This window comes from Ischnura elegans, chromosome 5, assembly GCF_921293095.1.
Source record: "Ischnura elegans chromosome 5, ioIscEleg1.1, whole genome shotgun sequence".
Lineage (NCBI taxonomy): Eukaryota > Metazoa > Arthropoda > Insecta > Odonata > Coenagrionidae > Ischnura > Ischnura elegans.
In genome coordinates, this window is record NC_060250.1 from 133,334,270 (window position 1) to 133,357,616 (window position 23,347).

General features: G+C 38.3%; 1 protein-coding gene across 3 annotated transcripts in view; it reads right to left on the bottom strand.

The window, feature by feature from the left end:
- Positions 1-23,347, bottom strand: part of LOC124159577 (dnaJ homolog subfamily C member 16) — a 98,456-nt gene that overhangs the window by 55,862 nt on the left and 19,247 nt on the right. For all 3 annotated transcript variants that reach the window (XM_046535476.1, XM_046535477.1, XM_046535475.1), the window contains exon 5: positions 9,274-9,454. In XM_046535476.1, coding sequence (XP_046391432.1) covers positions 9,274-9,454 — 181 coding nt within the window. The remainder of the gene's footprint in view (positions 1-9,273; positions 9,455-23,347) is intronic.

Below are 23,347 nucleotides of genomic sequence, written 5' to 3' on the forward strand. Positions count from 1 at the left end.
TACATGCATACTCTCCCCAACATCACTTTTGCCCTCCTTTAATGCTTTCTGTAATCAAAAATTATACATTACTATTAGGGCCGGCCCTAGCAGGTGCGGGGCTAGGGGCGAACCTTCAGTGCGGGGCCCTTCACTTAAAATATTGAACTCTATACCCCATCTACAAACTCGAGCATTTTGAATCCCTACCACTCTCTGGCTAAGTATGTGTTCCCCTCCCAAATTCACACTTCGTAATTACGCCGTTATGATACCATCACGCAGTTGAGTTCAAAATAGTATAATACAAATAAAATTTATAATTATATTTATTCATAAAATTATAACGTAAAATAAACATAAAAAGTGCGCTTCTTCAATAGGTATGTATTTTTATAAGTTAGATTATGAAAGTTAAATATGTAGTTGTAATCCTAAAGCAATTACTGTAAAATGAAAAAAAGATAATATTTTTTTTTCTAGCACGGACTTAACAATACAGTAATAGTTGAAAATAGTTTTCAAAACTATCGTATATTTTAATTTTTTTTCACAAACCCCCCAAAAGCGCGGGGCCCGGGGCGGTCGCCCCACCCTAAGGCCGGCCCTGATTACTAATATACAATTACCTATAACTAAAAATTATACAATTATACAATACAAATACAAAAGAATTATACAACATATTATAAATACTCGGAAACACCAGAATTATCTCATTTTCTTCCATGGATACACACTGCTTATTATTACCATTAGCATTCCCAAGGTAAAATGAAATTATTTTCTTCACTAGCTGAGAAGGCTTGTTTTAAGTTTACTAGGACGTCTACCCTAGTACTGCTGAAGATGATGAGAGGTGGTAAAAATTCCTGATTAACTTTACAAGATTTCTTCCATGGATAACCAATAGTAAATTAAGAAACTTTTTACAACTACAGCAGACTCACGATTATTCAGCTGTAGTTTATCCGTATTGTGGCTTGTCCGTGCATGAGTTTCTTCGACTTCGACACTAATTCAACATTTTCCACGATCTTTATAAAAAATTAATCAGATCCAAAATATCCAGCATTTTAATACAACACTTACTATATCCATTGGAATCTTAGCTTCTTAAAAGGAAATAATTCTTTTTACTTTTTGACATGAATTTTTCAAGTTCACTTGGATGTCTGCTATAGCATTCAGATGACAATCAGCTGGGGGAAAACATCTTGATTGAATTTATGAGATTCTAAAATGGTTAACCTATCGCACATTAAGATGAATGTTGTCTATGATTTATAATTCCATATTTCATATCGCAAATGCACAATTATTGCCGTGGCCTGGCATCCAGTTGAATACAGCCCAAAGGAACCAGAGATTTCGTCGCACTAGGACATATTCACGCCGTGACTAGTCAAGGTCAAACTGGAGGGGAAGGGAATAGCAGAAGTGTAGGCAGCGGGGAAAGTGGAAATAGAGATATCGTGATTCATACCCAGGCACTCGCCTGCAATGAAAAATTGCCAGAAGTCCTGGTTTCCTATAACTGCTGCAGTACGATGAGGTGATCACGTGCCCATTACCTTCACGGAAGCTCTGTGTTCATGTCATCTAAACATCACGGTGCTCAATCGCATTCAGTGATAGAGGAACCGCATCCCACAGCAGTTGCATATCGGGCAACTTGCACGAGATGCCACTACACAACTTGGTGCCTTACATTGTAGTTTCTGAATCGCACAGCGGTTTTGAAGCATTCATGGAAACCAATTTTCCAAATCTGTGATCTTTCTTTTTTTTCAGAAACCAGGCATTACACAGAGCAGCGAGAATACAAGTGCAATCATGTTATCGCAGCAAAAAAGATCGTGGTCGGGAAAAGATAACTGTGAATGATTCCGGAAAGCAATCTAAAATAACATAAAATGTGCGTAGATAATGATAGATAAATTGATTTACATATACGTATGATGAAAATGACCACAGATCGAAGTGAAATTTTGGATTTTTTGTGTTTTCCAATTATTTGTGCCGCCTCTTCCCATCATTAGCCCATTAGGATAATCAGGAGTACATGTGCTGTATCTCAAATAAAAATGTCTACCTTGTGTGTCCTCAACATAATATCGAATTTAACACCACAATATACCCCACATAAAAACTGCAGAAACATAAACCCGAAGTCCAGCAATTGACAAATTTTACCAACTACTTTTGAAATATGAGCTGCAAGTATAAGAACAATAGGGTAGTTTCCTTCATCAAAGAAAACGAAAGGCATTGATTGCAATTCGTTACCCACCATTACTGTATTCATAATATACAAATTATTTATTGTTCTTATATGTATGTACTTAATAAATCACTAAGATTTGTTTGTTTTACAATTTTTTTAAATCATTTCCACAAGTATTATGTTTATTGATTTTATGATTATTGATTTATTGACGTTTATTGATTACCTGTTAAGGTTTAAAAGTATTTTACCGATTAAGGTAGATTTTCATGAAATGCTTAAGAAGCATTCTGGCAGCCTTCCCTTCCATCAAGCACCTCCAGTGGGTAAATTAATCGCTATAAATGAATGTGAAAGAGATTTCTTCCCGTAAATTGACGTCTAAAATATATTTGTATGGATTTGTGGGGATCATAAGTCATGTTAGGAGCTCGTAGACCTGAGTTCTAAAATTTTACATTATAATGATCGAATTCGGAGCAGGAAACAGCATTGCCTCAATGGAAACTACTCTCACATACCATTTTGATGACGTATGACACTTATATTGCTTGTGGAATTAGCTAAATTAAGCTGGAGATACGTAACAAAAATTGTGATCGAAAATTATCTGTACGAAATATCAAAATAAAAAAATCTCATTAGGATGACGCACATTAAAATACGTTGATTATGGTAGAAGATTGTGCTTACTTTTGTAATGAAAACCATTGATTTAAATCCTATCCATATTTCAGCAACATGCCGTACAATCGATGGCCGAAAAGTCCCAACTTGACACCATCTTTCTTGATTTTTCCAAAGCCTTCGACACCCTTAACCGTAAACTTCTCCTGCATAAACTCGCCTCCCGCTTCAATATCCATGGCAACTTCGTCAGTCTCTTGTCCAGTTTCCTCCGTGACAGATCCCAAAGAGTACTACTCGCTGGTATCACATCTTCCTGGTCTAACGTTACCTCCGGAGTGCCTCAAGGTAGCGTTCTTGGACCTTACCTCTTCAACCTATTTATTGATGACCTAGCCCCCATTGTCCGTTCTTCCCAAGTCAATACATTACTCTATGTTGATGATTGCAAACTATTTAAAAAGATAAATAATCTCGCAGACTATAATATGCTACAGGACGCCGTAAAAAAGACCACAGAGTGGTGCATTCTCTGGAGGCTGCAATTGAACTTTAAAAAGTGCACTACTATGACAATATCTGCAAAGAAAACTCCTATCCTTTTTGATTATGCAATTAAATCCTTGCCTCTTAATTGTGTGTCATCCATGAAAGATCTTGGAATTATTGTGGACCAAAAACTTCAGTTCTCTGAACACATTCATGTGATCAAATCTAAAGCCATGTCACTCTTGGGACTACTCTACCGGTTCAGGGGTATCTCCAATACTAAGGCACTCCAATCCTACTTCTCAACCATAGTTCTTCCGGTGATCAACTATTGCTCCCCAATTTGGTCAATGCCTGCCCCCACTAATCTTGCCACCCTTAAAAGTGTTTCAACTTTTTTGCAAAAATTGTAAAATTTAGAAACCCAAATCTCCGCGAGTCACCTACTAGTGCAGTTTTATCCTCTTTATCCGTCCCTAGTCTATCCCTTCTCCGACTTCAATCAGACATCAAATTCATTTATAATACCCTTAACTCCCACTTCGACAGTCCTGACATTGTTTCCTTCCTCAACATTAGAGTACCTTCCCGCCACACCCGATCTACTTCTTTACTCCACATTCCTACACCCAGGCTATCTGTAATTAAGCGCTCACTTTTCCATAGGCTTTCCCTTTTAATAAAAACTCTACCCAGTGATATTGATCCGTTTGCTCTGACACTTAAAAATTTTACTCATGGGGCATTAACATATTTATCGCATTAATGACTAGGTAGCCGGATAAATGTTTGTTTTTCTTTTTTATTCTATTTGAATTTGTAATCAAATAATTATTCTTTAATTATTTAATATTTGTTGTTATAAGTGCACTTTAAATTGGCAGTATTGCTGTATGTGTATCTCTTTATTAAAATAAAATAAAAAATAAATAAGGATGCCCCTGCTGCCCCCCCCCCCACCTTATGCTTCCTCCATCGCATCACAAAATGTTGCCTGGGCAGGACACAGATTTAGAGAAGTTAAAAATCCAGGATTCTGCTGCAAATTTTTCAATTGAGCATCACCAAAGTCATCTCATTTTTGCTGACAGATTCTTATGATAATAAAATAAGCTTACCTTAAAGTATAATGTCTATTGGCATACGAAAGTTATGTCCTATTCATTTATTATTTAAGTCTGGCAGATTAATTTAATACTTCACGGTTAGAACTGAGTTTTGGTTTGGAAGTTTGGCATTTTTGCTCTGCTTTTCAGTTTCTTCAGTATTTCTAACAGTCTTTCCTCATCGGTTGCTGCTTTCAAAGAAGCTTATGTGACCTCTTCTTTGAATCTTTTGACTGCTTGGATAATGCGAGGAATATTTAACTTCGAAGTTGAAAGTTGCTGAAACAATTTATGATTTTCCTCTGTGGTAAGGTCAGATAAAGCCCCAAGTACCATTGTATCTCCTCAATTTGTTGGCAGTGCTTCTGCGCTTAAATTATAATCTGGTAATTCAAAAGTCCCCCGTTGGTCCACGTATTCTTGCATGAATCAAACTTTATTTTTCTGCCATCCCATCTCTTCCTCACACTCATCGCCATAATAACAAGCAGTACATTTTCAGGGTGACCAAAATATTTGTTCAATTGAATTACCATATCTTTCACTGCTTTCTGTTCTCCCGGCAGAGTTATCGACCAGGAGATGAGTCCCCACAAATTTATGACGAAAATTGATGGTCTTGAATATGCTGCAGACCATTTTGGCTTTGGGTGCCAAATTCAAATCCTCGCCACCATACCAAGCCGGTTGCTAAGTACCAACTTTATGCGGTTGATTCTCAATACTGGTTCCACAGACCAAGAGCAGGAACAGTACCGAGAACCGAAACTGACCCATCTCTACTTGGTATTATTCAATAGGGTGGTTTCCTATTATTTTTTAATTGCCTAAATCAAAAGATTATTACTCCTGGAGTACGTATTTCACGCTTTTAGATTTTTAAATGACGATACATATCTATTTTTCGCGATTAAATGAAAAGTGAAAATTTTCAAGCGCACGAAAACGCAACGGATAAGTATGAATGCCAGGAAATCTCTCCGTGTGACGTATTTCTGGTTCCCACTGCCGCCTGTGAGGTGACCTTGAGGCGAGGCCTAACGCTGATACGACGCAGGCTGCTAGCGGATAGCTGAGTACCCTGCTGGCTGGTAGCGCTTGGCTTAAATAAGAATTATTAATACCTTAACAAACGAAGAAAACTTTCCGACCTTAGCCAGTTTTAATAAGTGATTATTAATACATGTTTCCCTGAGCTCTGTGCCTCATGCATGCATTGGTAATCTCAGACGATGTAAAACTTCTATCTTCTCGTATAGAAACTAGGTCCCTGTGACGTCACGTGGAGTGGCATCGCATGGACGCCAATCTGGCCCTTTTCAAATGAGGATAAAAATGGACCATTGCCATTCGTCGAAACTGGTATTTCTAAAACAAAATAATTTGTATATTATGAATACAGTAATGGTGGGTAACGAATTGCAATCAATGCCTTTCGTTTTCTTTGATGAAGGAAACTACCCTATTGTTCTTATACTTGCAGCTCATATTTCAAAAGTAGTTGGTAAAATTTGTCAATTGCTGGACTTCGGGTTTATGTTTCTGCAGTTTTTATGTGGGGTATATTGTGGTGTTAAATTCGATATTATGTTGAGGACACACAAGGTAGACATTTTTATTTGAGATACAGCACATGTACTCCTGATTATCCTAATGGGCTAATGATGGGAAGAGGCGGCACAAATAATTGGAAAACACAAAAAATCCAAAATTTCACTTCGATCTGTGGTCATTTTCATCATACGTATATGTAAATCAATTTATCTATCATTATCTACGCACATTTTATGTTATTTTAGATTGCTTTCCGGAATCATTCACAGTTATCTTTTCCCGACCACGATCTTTTTTGCTGCGATAACATGATTGCACTTGTATTCTCGCTGCTCTGTGTAATGCCTGGTTTCTGAAAAAAAAGAAAGATCACAGATTTGGAAAATTGGTTTCCATGAATGCTTCAAAACCGCTGTGCGATTCAGAAACTACAATGTAAGGCACCAAGTTGTGTAGTGGCATCTCGTGCAAGTTGCCCGATATGCAACTGCTGTGGGATGCGGTTCCTCTATCACTGAATGCGATTGAGCACCGTGATGTTTAGATGACATGAACACAGAGCTTCCGTGAAGGTAATGGGCACGTGATCACCTCATCGTACTGCAGCAGTTATAGGAAACCAGGACTTCTGGCAATTTTTCATTGCAGGCGAGTGCCTGGGTATGAATCACGATATCTCTATTTCCACTTTCCCCGCTGCCTACACTTCTGCTATTCCCTTCCCCTCCAGTTTGACCTTGACTAGTCACGGCGTGAATATGTCCTAGTGCGACGAAATCTCACGACGAAGCCGATGTTAACAGCTTTTAGCACAGAGTCACAACACTTTTCTAATACAATTGAGTCACTTGCTGGAGGGCGATAAAAACATCCAATGAGTGTTTTACTCGACTTACTCTTGGGATATTTATGAGAACAGAGAGACACTTCACTCCAAACTATTTCACATCCAGTCTCTAAATCTCTCCGTCGCTTGGACTGATAAGCTGAATTAATTGCGAGAGGGACTCCTCCCCCTCTCGATGGTCTGTCTCGGTGATATATGGTATGGGTGCTAGAAAAGGACTATTCACTGTCACTAATGGATGAATTTAGCCATGTCTCGGAGAGGGCAATAACATCGAAGGACGACAACTCATGAGCATGTGAATCACACGAGGACAACTTGTTCCTTAAGCTTCTCACATTTTGATAGTAAAAGCTCACAGATGATGCTCTGGAAGGGCCAGGGTTGATGTTTATGTGTCCCGATAGCAGAGCTAATAAGAGGATAGATAGTCCAGTCCAGGACCAATGTCTCCGCGTCAGGTACGCCCGGGAGGGGCGAAGGACCCGCGGGGAGCGTTGGAAGGGACAGCTTGGGAAGTGGAGGCAACCAAGGGAGAAGTCACAGGAAGCGAAGGCAGAGAAAAAGTATCTCCTATAACTATATCTATGTTGAAGAAAATCCTGGACAATTGGTGAGGAGGTCACTGTTGAATTCACACACACACTAGTAGCAGGACACACCGAAATGACACAAAACACTGCTAAAAAAAACGAAAACCATTGGAGCGCGAGAAACTCGCATTCTTTCACTGGCGGCCATATTGCCTAACTTGAAGGAAGGGTGGGCTGTGGTACAGGTTGGGGGTCCTTGGTGTGAGGGTCTCCAATTGCTAGGCAACGTACGTCACTTTTCCATTCACCTGATGACTCTGAGACGTCCAAGTGACTTCTTTTGGGATGGTCAAGCCATTAAGCATTGAACCCTAATTCATTGTGATCAATGTCATCTAGGATTATCATCTCCCATCATTTGTCCTGACAGTGTGGAGAACGAGATGGTTCCAGAGAGAGGGGGAGGGAAGGCATTGAGCTGGGGCAAGAGAGGGAGAAACCATATACATAGATAGGTCCACGCAAGGATGGAATCTAGGATTTACGAGACTGAACAAGCGGAAAGCAGGAACAAGCAAGTACCTAGGCCAGAAGAACCTCTTGGCCATTGAGCGAGTTAACATAGAGTAAACCCCCTCTACTCACATGCCAGCCCATTGAGTGACATAGAGGTGTCCTACCAGTACCACAAACTAAAATATTTTGCTGAGCATGTCACTAAGGGCCCTCATGCTGAAGCAGTGAAGTTTCCTCGGGTTTTGCTCCAGGTCAGCTCCCAAGGAAGGAGAAATGGAGGACCTGACCCAGTGTAAAACCCAACACTTCACTGCAATTGCTCGCTGGGAAAAAAAAAAACAAAAATTATATCCTCATGCTGAAGGCTTGCCACCCCCAATTTAGGCAATCCACGAAAGTGATTCTCTAGATGTTAATCAGCCTCACGCATGTTCTATTCATTCCTCCTCCAAATGAGCCAAGCTTCAGGGCCAAAGAAAAATATCAGAGGACAGAGTGGCTGAGAAATATCAAAGGTATCGAAAATATCTATCTTGAGAATAGATATCTTTCAGAGTTGCACGGAGAACATCAGATTAGAGCCACACTACATTTCCAGGTCTGACAGAAACGATAAATTAAGAGAGAGATTCTGCTGAAGAGATAGGTATGGGAATTCATTTTTACCTGCATGATAAAGGACTATAATAAATGTTAGGCATAATTTTGCAAGAGCATTTCCTTTCTATGAATAAATGGCTGAGCTCCTTATACCTGATGCCACCCACCTATTGAGGCAGCTAGCGGTTAGGGTAGTATGTAGATGTATGTATGTATCTACTAGTGAGATGTTTGATTTAGTAGAATGGCCTAATTCAAAATGTATGGTTGGCTTCAAAGTTCAGGGCACTGTAAATCACTTTGATATAACTGTTTTCAAACCCTGAAAATGTAACAATGCCAAGGATGACTTTGACTTCCCCGATTAAAAAAAAATATGGGTTGAAATTAGACTTTGAATTACATGTTAGATGATATTTCAAATTATCTGTAACACCTAGCAAGCAATTTCTCATGCTGTATTGCCAGTGACCGTCCACGGCTACAGATGCCCGCAAAGTTGAGAATAAATTGATTTCCCATTTTATTTAAATAGGTGACCTTGCTTGTCAACACACCCCAGTATAAAGATCACAGAAAACATTGAAGGATGGCGAAACTCATGCACAGATCATTGGGAGTTGACTGTACTGCATTTTTGCGCTTTGTTGAGGTTAGAATACTACTCATAAGGCTGGACGTTGCATAAGTTAAAAACAAATTTTTCTTCTGTTTAACTAATCAAGTTCCTAGAGTATTCCAACTTTTCCTGGTTTCCCAATATAGTGGGCACCCTTAGGTATAAGTTAAACTTACCCAAATGCCACACGATCCCGGTAATAGTATGCCATCATGATGTAGCGCAGACGTACCGCTTCTTGCTTCTCAAATATCAGCACTCTGATTCTATTGTCTAGCCAACCATTCAGGAAAGCATCCACATTGTCATCATTAACCGGTTGGACCAGCTTGTAAGGAAATTTGCTGCGCACAAACTCTGAAATACATACACAAAAATAAACAAACTGTTAAACGAACTACCTTTACCACAATGATATGAAATAGATGACTGGAGTATAAGAAACGTCCATCAACATGGGCGCTTTTTCTTTTCCAGTCTTTTTCTCTAGAGAAATTCATTAAGGCAGATGACAAAACATTGATGTGTAAGAATCAAGTTGTTTATTTACCAAAATATTCACATAACAGAAATGAGCTGTAAGATTTACATTCAGTTCCCACTCAAGGGCACACCATAAACTTCTCTTTCCAATGGCATAATGACATTAGTATTTGGTCAATATTTGGATGCGTATTCAAATTTCTATTCGATGAAATTTGAAAAATTTGGATGGGATTAAAACTGGTACCATTATCAATCAGCATGACATCAAGAATTGAAGAACAGTGAAAGCTCTGTTTAGCAAGTGCTCAAATTCCCCGGAAATTTCAAAAGATGCATTTAATCGCTCAACCGTGAGGAATATTATTAGTGTATTTATTTACCACTAAGTATTGGAATTAGTAAAGTAAAAAATATACTAAAACAGGTCATATCGGTAGGGGTGGGCTCCTGGTGTGACAACTGTCTCCCGAGGATCCAGAATATCTCAGGGAAGGGTTTGGAAAAGGGTCACGCTAGAGCATTGCTTGGGTCCAATATACCTGGCTAGATCTTGGCCCCATCAAACTATGTACCACTAACCGAAATCTTTTACAAACTACTCCCCGACAAAACCCTTGCAGTATGAGGTATGCCTTTCCGTTTCTTTATTGCAAATATTAACCATGTGAGTTATATTCGTCACTGTTTCTTGCATATTGCTTTTGTTTTACTTAAGTGACATCGGCATAACATCTGTTATATTTTTTCGTGAAATAATATCACGTTAATATCTTTTCTCATATTACCAATTTTATTTCAAATAGTTTTTATTGCAGTCCTGTGGTAAACTCAGTGTATTATTTCAAATATGTTGTGAGCATAACACTCAAAAAGGAACTTTTTTTTAACAAAAGCAATTTTAATCATATCATTTTGAATGCTGAGCAAAATTTTTACCGTAGATATTGAATACATTAAATTACATGATAGAAAAAGTCTTCCGAGGCAGGATTGTTATACAACCTTCTACCGTTTTCGTCTGCAGAAACAAATGCGATAAGTTATTTCACTTAACTGCCGCTTAACGTACAGGAACAATAAACATACACCAATGGAAGGAAGCATTTGAGGCATTAAATAACCGCGATACAGTTTTATAAGTTGTTTTTTGAATTTTCAGTGGAAAATACCAAAGTAATAGAGTGATCACGTAAATGCACTAATTAAGTACATAGAAAAATGGCTTTGTCGGTTGTGCATTGGCATAATGATTGACAAAGCAATGCTTTGCATGATTTTTATTCAGTACAGTGCTTATAAATTGCTTGAATGGTTGGTTGTAGTTTACGTAAGGAAATATAGTGATCCAAAAAAAATGTCGCCTTTCACCTGGATTTATGCTTATGCTTATCAGATATAAATTTATCTGTCCCCGCACCACTCCTGTTTCTGTGTAACTGTTCGCAATAGGTATATTGGCTATTATTTGCTCCACCTCCGGTAAAGCAACAATTCGCTATAGTGAGTGTTTATTTCAGCACCGTGGGGTCTCGTTTCATCGAGGTTACACTGTATTTGGGCAGCACAACAGAAGAAAACAAATAGAGTAGTAAGGACATCAGGAAGAGAATTGCGTTAGCAAAGGAGGCATTCATGAACAGGAAGGAGCTTATGAAAAGATCATTATGTAAGAGGTTAAAGAAATGGTTAGTGAATAGTCTGATCTGGAGTGTAGTGCTTTACAGTGCGGAAATGTGGACACTTAGGAAGGAGGATGAGAGAAGACATCAGGCATTCTAGATGTGGGTATGGGGAAGAATAATGAAGGTAAAGGAGGAGGAGGAACAACAAAGTGCTGGACATGGTGGGTGAGGAGAGACAGCTTCCACATGAAATACAGAGGAGACAGAAGGTATGGGTGAAGCGAGTACTGAGCGGGGAGGGGATGTTGAAATGTTTGGTAGACGAGGGAGAGGAAAGATGAGAATAGGACTTTTGGAGAGAATGAAAGGGAGAATGCCTTATTGTGAATTGAAGAGGGAGGTGCTTGATGGAAGGGAAGGCTGCCAGAATGCTTCTTAAGCATTTCATGAAAATCTACCTTAATCGGTAAAATACTTTTAAACCTTAACAGGTAATCAATAAACGTCAATAAATCAATAATCATAAAATCAATAAACATAATACTTGTGGAAATGATTTTAAAAAATTGTAAAACAAACAAATCTTAGTGATTTATTAAGTACATACATATAAGAACAATAAATAATTTGTAAGGAAACATTTTTAGTAGCACAAAGTGGATAATTAAGTAATAACTTAATTTTTTCTAAAATAGTATCTATATTATGTGAGAATGAATTACTATTTAAGTCATTGCTGAAGGCAAATTCAAAATAAATGAAATCCAGTTTTATTGGAAATATCACCATTTTGCTCTTTAAATGTTAAGATTTTCATTGATGTTATAAATAATAACAATAAAACTGGTGAATTCCTCATTCCCCTAGCAGGCAGTACGCATGTAGTGGACGTATTTTGTAACTTGGAACCAATGGAACCCAAAAAAATTTGCATGCCCATGTCTAGAGTGCAACATACATCTGTGCCTATCTTGTGAAAGTCCGTCTCAATTTAAGTATTTGGAGACAACATCTAAGCATTCATTGAGTTTTACTGCAGAAAGAAGAAATAAAAAGGGCCTGGGAAACACCCCAAGCAAAACGTTGAAGTGCAAGTAGCGTAACGACTACATTTGTCCAAAGCATATTTTCGACTATTTTTGCTGGCTATTTTTTTTAAAGCAACCAGAAAACCATTAAGTAGAGCAAAAATCTATCGACTTATGGTGAGAAAAATACAACTAATAGTAAAGGACAGAGCACACATGATGACAAAAGTGATTAGATGACAAAATTGAATTTTGCCTGGCGCTTTAATCGGTGTCTTGAGTGTACATATTATAATGAATGCTTACAATTAGACCTATAATGACTGGTAAAATAAACAACACACACCTGTTTTCAGAGTTATGATTTTGCCATCACCTACATAGTGGGTAATGAAAATGAAAAAGCAGGAGCAATTTCCACAATTTTACATTTATTGATACGACCGGTTTCGCTTTTCAGCATCATCACGTACCTGATGATGCTGAAAAGCGAAACCGGTCGTATCAATAAATGTAAAATTGTGGAAATTGCTCCTGCTTTTTCATTTTCATTATGTCACGTTTCCACTCCATCTCGCCTGAAACCTCAGACTATATACATAGTGGGTGACCGCCGTTTACTTTAAGCCTAATTACTTATGTACTGTCCTGACGATATAAACAGTAAAGTCCATTCTAATGAGTTCTGAGGACCTCTAAAAATCACTCATCAAAACACAAACCGTCATAGCCGATGTCCCGCAAAAATCATTTTTCCCAGTTATTATGGGTTGAAACAGAATATTTGACTAACTCACCCATTCCTAAACATATATGTAAAAGCAAATTCATCTGAAGCAATATTTCAAAGTCAATCCCAATTATCCTAATGGCTAATGATGGGGAGAGACGGCACGAGTAATCGGAAAACACGGATAATAATCCAAGCTTTCACTTGAATGTCTGGTAATGTTCATAATTTACTTATAATAAACAATATGTAATTATTTATGCAGTTATTCTGTTATTTTAGAGTGCTTCCCTGACTCATTGAGAGCTTTCTACCCCAGTTCACGATCATTTTAGCGGTGATAACATGGTTGTACTCATCAGGGACGGCCACAGGGCGGGGCGACTGCCCCGGGCCCTGTGCTTTGGGGGGCCCCGCGGACTACAGTGGAACCTCGTTAAAGCGAGTACGGGCTATAACGACACCCCCGCTATTACGAGAGATAGCCGATGCACCGTCAATTGACCCTATAATAAGCGTGTTAAAAAATTCGTTTTTACGAGACCCTTTCGTTATTGGCTCTCGCCATAGCGAGAGTTTCACCGCCGGAAGACTTTCATCAAGACTCCTTAACCTCTGTAATTGCTAGCGATCTGTTAGAAATGAAGTTAATGGAGTGCTCAGTCTCAAATTTATGTGGTAAACTGTCGTTCGATAAATATGATGATGACGAAACAATGCTTTGCATGATTTTTATTCAGTGCGGCGCTTATAAATTGTTCGAATAGTTGGTCGTTATTTGAGTAAGGAAATTTAGTGATGCAAAAAAACATCGCCTTTCGTCTGGATTTATGCTTACGTTTATCGGATAGATGTTTATCTGTCGCCGCACCACACCTGTTCCTGTATATCTGTTCGCAACAGGTATATTGGCTATTATTTGCTCCACCTCCGGTAAAGCGACAATTCGCTATAGCGAGTGTTTATTAGTGCACCGTGGGGTGTCGTTATATCGAGGTTTCACACTAGGTAATAACGTGATATAGCTTCTTTTGCCAATCACTCGCAATATGTTACACTATCTTTCAGGAAAAGAAAAGATTCATCAAAATTTACCATACTCTTAAACAACATGCGTTTAATGGCTATATTGGACTGGTGGGAAGAAGTCCAAGACTTTATTGTCCAGAATGCAGATTGTCCTGCTGGTAAGCTCCAAGTTGATCTAGCATTGAACTTTGATGTTTTGTGTGCAAATATGCTTGGAGATGAATGAGATTGAATGATATGTTTTCATACCGTAGGGATTGCGTTTCAAGAGGAAGGTAACAAGATTTCTGTATTGACTGAAGATGGGAAAGAAATGGATATCAGCTCTCTCACTTTGTGTGATCCAGAAGTGAGCAACGTAGGAATGAGAAGGGCATACCAAACCAAAGAAAATAAAGCGGAGGAGGATGAATCTAGTCAGTCACCATTTGAACTTAATTTGAATGTTACCGAATCGGAAGTAGTGTTTGTGGAAGATACCTCTCTCTGGGATACTAATGCTGTTATATTGAAGGTAAAATTACTTTATAATCTTTCTTTTGACAAATGGGCCATCAGAGAATACTCATATTAATATTTAATCGCGTGATTTTCTGAGGAGAACTTTTTATGCTAATCTTCTGCTTTAATCTGTGTGCATGGAATGTTTTCATTAGTCTGAATTTGATCTCTTTCTTTTTTCAGAGCACTACAGTTGTGTCTTATCGCCCTCTTGAGGTGGAACGGCCTCTGTGGTGTAATTTGAACCACTGTGAAGTTTTCTCATGTGTATTGGGAGGTATGGAAGATGAAACAGCTTTATCAATTATTGATCCTGTTACAATCAATCTGGAGGTGACCAGGAAGGCAATATGTTGTCCCTCTCTTGGAGTGGGTAACCAGTCAGAGGAGAATGCTATTCCTCTGGAGTCGCTGAATTTAAATGCAGAGAAAGTCCTTGAGGTTAGTGTTCTTGGATGTGGTTGCTCACTTAGACTCCAAATTAAAATTCAGTAAAATGATTTGGTAAAATGATAGGAGAAGAAAAATACATTAGAACCTTGGATATACGACCCTCAGATATACGATGACCTCACTTATACCCTGTTTTTTTATGGTCATGTGAATAGCCCAATATGAACCCATGTATTTTCAACCTTGGTAATGAAACTTTTCATTTATTCGGTTACAAAATGTATTTTTCCAGTCCCATGACATAAAATACCTAACTAACCAGGCTTTTCAGAGAACTGTTCTCCGAGAAGAATGCAGCATGAGCATCGATTTTAGTCACACGAGCATACTGGAGTACTGTGTACACATTATGCGGAGATGCTAATGAAGAATAATAATTTTTCAATAATTAGCGATGCTTTTTATTAAATATTATTTGTAATTATAGTTAATGCTCATTAATCCAGAATTATGAAATATTTTTAAATAAAATAATAAATAAATCTCTAACGGAAGATTTTCTAGAATTTTGCCAACATTGTTTTCTGTCATCCCAGCAAAATAATGACCAAATGAGCCGTTAAAAATTTTCCTGTGCCAAAATGTTAGCATCGAAGGTCATTGAGAAAAGATAATTGTATTTCTAGCATGCATATAAGTTGACGGTGATTCAATATGATGGTTAAAGCAGCATGCGTTGTCTCATTCCGTGAGGTAACCACACATCTGCAGGACAAATGGAGTTAGGAGGGAAGTAGCTTACGTGGCACGCTGATCAAAACTGACTTAACTTGTATCTCGGTAGGTTTAAGTAATACATGGTTGGACCTTGAATAGCTATTAGCTTAACTCTGCAAGGTGGAAAGCTTTTACTTTTAACAGAATGAGAGTTAGTGTGAATGCCCTGGGAGAATAACTCGCGTTGTCAGTCACAAGTTACAACAAAGTAACGGATGATGTCGTCATAAGTTGTGAGGGTTTCACTATTGATCTTGATGCTATGCAGTATGTAGACTGAGCTCCAATCATATTTCGTGTGGCTCTTCCAAATCAACATCGACCCCTACTGTTTTCAGTGAATGCCTGTTCGTTGAAAGTTAAACATTAAAAAATGCACAAATTGCTGTCCATTTTTCATGATGTTGACATCATTTAAGTGCTGGTTCATTTTCTCTATCAGGAAGAACCTTGCACTGAGGGAAGTACTTGCTCACAAAAGAGTAAATTAGAACAAAACACATAAGCCCCCGTGCTACCAAAGCACTTTGATATCCACTCATGTCATCACCAGCTCCTCCCCTTCCCGAGACAGTGGTAATATCTTAAATTTGAGATATTATAGACGCACAAATTCATTTCTTCATATTTGTTCATTGAATTGATTGGATACTCGCAACTTTGGTGTGGCAGTGGGACGTTAAAGTAGCCCTCTTGATTTTTCACCATATCACAATCAATAGCAAAAGACAATTGGTGAATGAGTCCATTGTTTATTTTGGTTTCTTTGTTTTCTTAATGATGAAAGTTGACATTGATTTTTATCTTCTTCTTTATAGATCCAAATTGCTCACTTGAGTGTAAGACTTTCTTACCATGATGTGCGGATGTTTTCACGGATGCTAAACAGCATACCAAAACAGACATTGAGTGCTAGATCTCAAGTTTCAGATTCACATTCAAGGCCTGCTAATCTCATGAGTAAGTATAAAGTTACATCTTGGATACTCACAGAAAAATTTGTGGATAAATTACACTTTGGAGTTGTCATGCATACCATGAAGTACCATTATATTAGAATATTTTACAAATGTAACTCTAATTTTTTAATAATAATAAATTTATTAATATTTTTATTAATTTATTTAACAATATATTTATTTTTACGGTTGGGAATGGATTACTTCAATTTGATTTTTTAATTAGATTAAAAGAAGTCATTTTTCTGTAATTTAGGTGAAAAATCTTTTTTTAAAAAAGAGAACATTTGAGGCTCAATATATGGGTACAGTTCAGATTCATGTTCTACGTATCCACATTCTTTTTATGAGTGGGTCAACCATTTTTAAATTATAGATGTTAAAAGTGATATCATCACCACGTTTACATTCCTAGAATGTAAGAGTCATGTAGCAAAAAACCTGATTTGAGTTTTTTTTATTTCTACATGGGGAGTATTTATGGATATGTAGTTAATGTATCTTTAATATCCCATTTTAGATCAAATCAAGCAGCTTACTGTCCTTGGATTTTCTGCAGCTGACTGTGCTCTTGCTATGGAGAAATGTGAGGGAGATATGGAAGAGGCAGCTCTGTGGCTCACACAGAATGCATCACCCATGCCTGCTTCATTTTTTTCTCCTCATTCCAACTTTATCACCAGAGGTCCTCTTTCATCCACCTCAGATGCTGGCTCATGTGTTGGTGGAGATGAGATAAATGAGGAGAAAACATTAAATTTTGATCATGTAGAGGTATTTGAAATTTGCATTTTCTTGAGTAGTTTTCTCAAATGTGCTTTCTAGGTTTCAATCATTTTCTTTGTACCTAAGCATTTTTTTTGTTTATCGTCTCAGTTTTCAACGTTACTGGAATTAGATATCTGGCATGTAACATAGGCGGATTTAGGGGGGGCTCAGGGGTACGCTTAAAAAATAGATAAAATTTTGTTTACGGTTATCATTAGTTTCGTTTTGTTTTGTGCATTACAGAGCCTCAATCATTTCATTTCATATTAATAAAGTTCATGTTAGAATAAAGAGAATATTTCATATATTAATTGTTTTATATTCTTTTTAATCTCAAGTATTAGAAGATTGTTGGCCTGTCAAACCCTTGTGCCCCCCCAGAAAAAAATCCTGGATTCTGCCCTGGGCATGTGTATTTTTTGCAGATGTTCTTAAGGCTACTGTGAATTAAGGGAATTCCTTTTCCCCTTTAATTTTCAGTTTTCCACAGTATACCTGTGTCCATTACTTTGTTTTTAACTTCAGTGGTTTGATTTTAAATGAGATATACCTTTGAATTAATGAATGTTTGAATACTTTTTGACTTCAGAACAGCTATTTTAGTGCATGGAAAACTTGTCGAAATTCAACAGCAAAAAAAATTGAAAAATATTCGTACTCATCCTTTTCAATTTGTGAATATTGCCTTAAAGAGAGCATACTTCAATCATAATTTATACCATTTTAATTTAAGAAGTTTATAATTATTGGTTACTTTTTACAGGTAAAAATGGGGTGTCTAAGTATTTGTGTCATTGATGATTGTCGTGATGCTGATGTCCCATTATTGGAGCTATCGTTGGCCCAACTTGAACTTCATCAGAGACTAAGTTTGCCTCCGCTATTTGAAAGTACTGATCAAAGTTTAGCTGTGCGAGAAGCTTGTGGTGGTATGGCTGCATTTATTTTCTCCAGTGATTACTATAATCGTCTCCTATCAGGATGGGAACCATTTGTAGAGCCATGGAGGTGAGTTGATTCCCCTCAGAACACTATTTTTCCACCATGAGGTTCTGTGTTCATTAATATCTTCATTAACAGTTTTCATAATTTATTATTTACCTAAAATGTCTGTTGTGTAGCATAATTGTGATGATTGTTTTTTCAATGGAGACCAAGTACCAAATAGATTATAGATGGTAATAGATAGTAAATCATTTATGTCCTGGTGGTTATTCAATCCTCAATGCAGTAAAGTTATGCTGGGTGTGTCCTTGTACCTAGTCTTTCAATTTAAATGAGATGAATTTGAAATTTTTTTCACATTGAAACCCAAGTCTGAATTGTGCATGGTTATCAAATAGCTGTAATTTTATGAATATTAGATCAATCCAATTAGTATTAATAAAATCATATGGAGGAAAAACTTGAGTATTAACTGTTATGTTCTTTATGCTCAGGTGTGAAATGAGTTGGGGACGAAGCATTCCTTCGGAGATATCAAGGACAGAATGCCTACGCATAGAGCTGGAGTCACAAAAAGTGCTCAATGTCAATATCACCAGTTCTTTGATTGAATTGTACCATATGGTGAAAGAAAACTGGACGGAAGATTACTATTGTTTGTCCTCACTTAAAGGAGATAGGTTAGTTAAAAATTGCTTTTGCATTTTGGCATGATGATAATAATAATAGTAATATATATTTTCTTACTTACATTTGTACCTACAGGTAATTATTTCATTTCAGGGAAGTAAGGTACAGTGGAACCTCGTTAAAGCGAGTACGGGCTATAGCGACACCCCCGATATAACGAGAGATAGCCGATGCACCGTCAATTGACCCTATAATAAGCGTTTTAAAAAATTCGTTTTTACGAGACCCTTTTGGTGTTGGCTCTCGCCATAGCGAGGGTTTCACCGCCGGAAGACTTTCATCAAGACTCCTTAACCTCTGTAATTGCTAGCGATCTGTTAGAAATGAAGTTAATGGAGTGCTCAGTCTCAAATTTATGTGGTAAACTGTCGCTCGATAAATATAATGATTGACGAAACAATGCTTTGCATCATTTTTATTCAGTGCGGCGCTTATAAATTGTTTGAATAGTTAGTCGTTATTTGAGCAAGAAAATTTAGTGATGCAAAAAAACATCGCCTTTCGTCTGGATTTATGCTTACGTTTATCGGATAGATGTTTATCTGTCGCCGCACCACTCCTGTTCCTGTATATCTGTTCGCAACAGGTATATTGGCTATTATTTGCTCCACCTCCGGTAAAGCGACAATTCGCTATAGCGAGTGTTTATTAGTGCACCGTGGGGTGTCGTTATATCGAGGTTGCACTGTAATTAACTTTCATAATCTAACTTATAAAAATACGTACCTATTGAAAAAGCGCGCTTTTTATGTTTATTTTACGTTATAATTTTATGAATAAATATAATTATAAATTTTATTTGTATTATACTATTTTGAACTCAACTGCGTGAAAGTATCATAACGGCATAATTACAAAGTCTGAATTTGGGAGGGGAACACATACTTAGCCAGAGAGTGGTAGGGATTCAAAATGCTCGAGTTTGTAGATGGGGTATAGAGTTTAATATTTTAAGTGAAGGGCCCCACACTGAAGGTTCGCCCCTAGCCCCACACCTGCTAGGGCCGGCCCTGGTACCCATATTATTAATGCTCCATGTAAGGCCTGGTTTCGAAAATCACACATCCGTGGCTTTGTGATCACGGATACAGGAGAGTGGTCCGCACGAATGCTTCAAACCTGCTTGCCGACAGAAACTACAATGTCAGGTACCACTGCTTGCCGACAGAAACTACAATGTCAGGTACCACGCCACGCAGTTGCCTCTCGCACAAGTTACCCGGGTTGCAACTGCTGCGGGACGTGTATCCATGATCACGGAGCGCGGTTGCACACTGTGAGACTTGGAAAACAAGAACACAGTGCTCCCATGAATGCAGCTAGCATGCGATCGCTTCCGTTTTATGACGGGGATTCTAACAGAAATAATACGCCCGGTGTATCCTTGCATTCAAATGCAGCAATTCCGGTGATTTTGCGTCCGATTTTATTTTTTTATAAAGATCGCGGAAAATATTGAGAGAGTGAAAATCATGCACAATGGATAATCTGCAATATGTATGATCGAGAGTCTGCTGTATTCAGTTGAGATGGACGGATCCAGGAAATCCAGATCCGGATATTATCCTTGATTTCATGAGTGGGATCTTTGGATATTTTTGGATCCAAATGCTTTTTTAATTGCCTTCTATAAAATGAAGTAATTAATCAAGTTTCTTCAGGGTACATGCAATCACAGGAATGCTATTTAGATTTTCATTCACATTTTAATATTTCCAAATTTTCCTCACACACGTTTCCCCCATTTTATCACTTTCTCATCGCATACTGACTTGTGTTTCAGTCGCAGATGCTTCAATGGTGGTGAGGTGGATTTTGCACTTCCTGGCGATATTTTCACACCACATTGCACGCGCATGGTATATACAGTTGAGGACCTCAAATACGGAATCCTGAAACCCGGAAAACCAGAAATCCAGAATGGCTCACAGCCTACCTTGCTACATAAGCATCTACGTAGAGGAGTCATAGGTGACCACATGTAGTACACCCTTCACAATGGAAAAATACGAGTGATGAAACAAGTCATCAGCTTCACTCTCCTTGGTTGTATGACTGATGAGAAATGGAGAATTCACCTGTCCTACTTTAAATCAAAGAGGAGCTATTAAAAATGGGAAATATCTTTGGGAAGGCCCTCAAGACCATAAATCCAGAATAATCTGTAATCCAGAAACCCTTTGGTCCCAAGCTTTCTGGATTTGAAGTCCTCAACCATATTGAGTTCTCCCAGTTCAAATAAAAATGTTTCCACACACTGGAAGACATTTTTATAACTATAGTTTATCATTAAAGTAAAATGCAACTGCACAATCGGCAACACAATTAAGAGCGATATAGACATCAACTGCAGCGAACTTTAACAGAAGGAGATGACTGCTCTGTGAGGGGTTGGGAAGCAGAAGGGCATAAAGGAGGAGTGGGGGGAAAGAATGTGCTCCCTCCGTACTTCAAGCAACAAGGCTATGAAAGAGGGAGCCAGGGGACTGACACGTCCGATCTCGCAACTTTGTGACGTCATAAGCTTCAAGGCGAAGCCAGGTAAGTTACATGATGCACACAGTTTGCGAATCCAATCTGTCTTGTCTTGTGTGAGTGTGCTCATCCTACGCTTGTTTCTTTGAAAATTGTGCTGTTTGGACTACAGTGAGTCCTCGTTCTACGTCACCCCGTTTAACGTCATTTCGCGATAACGTCACAAAAATTTTGAAACCGTGATTTGTTTATCGCACCTTTGCTTCGCGATAACGTCAGGTCTGGTCAGATCTTTTAAATTTCGCGCGAGAAAAAATGCGAAGCGGCGGGCGTTACAGGTTGTTCTTTTTGTGGGCGGTAATACAGTCAGTCTAAACGAAGTGTAAAACGGTGTGTTTATTGTCAATTTCGATTACGTTTATAGCAAATTTTCTGCAAAATGAATTCTTAGGTAGGTGCGCAAATGTTAAATGCATAAATGTCAAGTAAAGTTTTAGCAAATTTTACTTGACACAACGGTTTTTTAGGACCTGAAAAGTGATTTCTAGGAATTTTTCCGTGTAGAACTCGGAGTATTTGTCGTCACTTTTTCGCCGTGTTCTCAATAATTTTGGTTCCTGTAACTGCAACGATGTTTCAGCGATGATGATGCCCAGGCAACGCTCGACCGGGTGACCACCATAGCTAAGCCGAAAAAACAAATGTGGGAAGATACAAAAATGGAGAAGAATGTAGGTCGCTGCTGGTATTGCCGTCGATGAAGACAGGGACTCGTATTTATGCCATAGTTTGGTATTCCCATTGTAAAAAATGGCCCAAATATGATACGCTAAAATTTTTTCGCGTAGAAATTGTGAGGTCTAGGAGCCGATATTCACTTTTTACATTGTTTCTTATGGGATATTGTGCTTCGATTAACGTCATTTCGTTTATCGTCACATTTTTCAGGAACGGTAAGTGACGTTAAACGAGGACTCACTGTATTTTGAATATTGGTATAGCCTTGTTGTGACTAGAAAGCTTTGTGTCAATCAAATAGAGCTTAAAAAACATTAATGTTGTCAGAAACGTGTTGTGTTTGGATTCATTCTTTTTTGAATCTCGTGCATCTCAAGCAATTGCTTATTTTTGCCGGCCTCGGTGGCGGTGGGGTAAAGTCCTCGCCTGCCAATCCGTAGAACGCGGGTTCAAATCCCGCCTGGGTAGGTGATCCCTAACCAGGGCATGGATGTTTGTGTTATGAGTTGTTGATGTTGAGAAACCCTTTGTAAAGGCCGCATGTGCTGTTTACGGGGAAATGGGAAATAAATGAATAAATAAAAGCTATCTTGAGACACCTTTAGGTCCCATAGGAGACTCACATACCAGTTGCCTCCAGAAACCGGGTGAATTTGAAGCAGATAGGCTGATAGTTGGTGAGACAGGGGAGGGACGAGTAACGTTTCCATTGTTCTCATGTAACTTGATATTTTCCTTCAAAGCTAATTACTTATGGTCCATTCAGTTTCGGAGAGGGAACAAACAAAAGGCATCAGAGTCATTGGCCGAGGGAGGGGGCTACAGGTTTTGTGTAATCTGCAATGTAAAATGATTAATGCTTTCCTGGCGAATGATGTGCGTATACTCTTCTCGATATTCCCACCCTTATTTTCGACGTGGTTATTATCCAATGGCACAGAGCGCCCCCCTATGGTTGTTCACTCTCTTGAGACAATTAACACTATAGGTCTGTCGTATTTTGCTGTAAGTTTTCCACGGCTGAAATTTTTCTGCATAGAGTGCTGCGAGAGCTTTTAAACAAATGGATTATGAGTAGGACAAGCATCGCAGTACATTGGCACATGCAA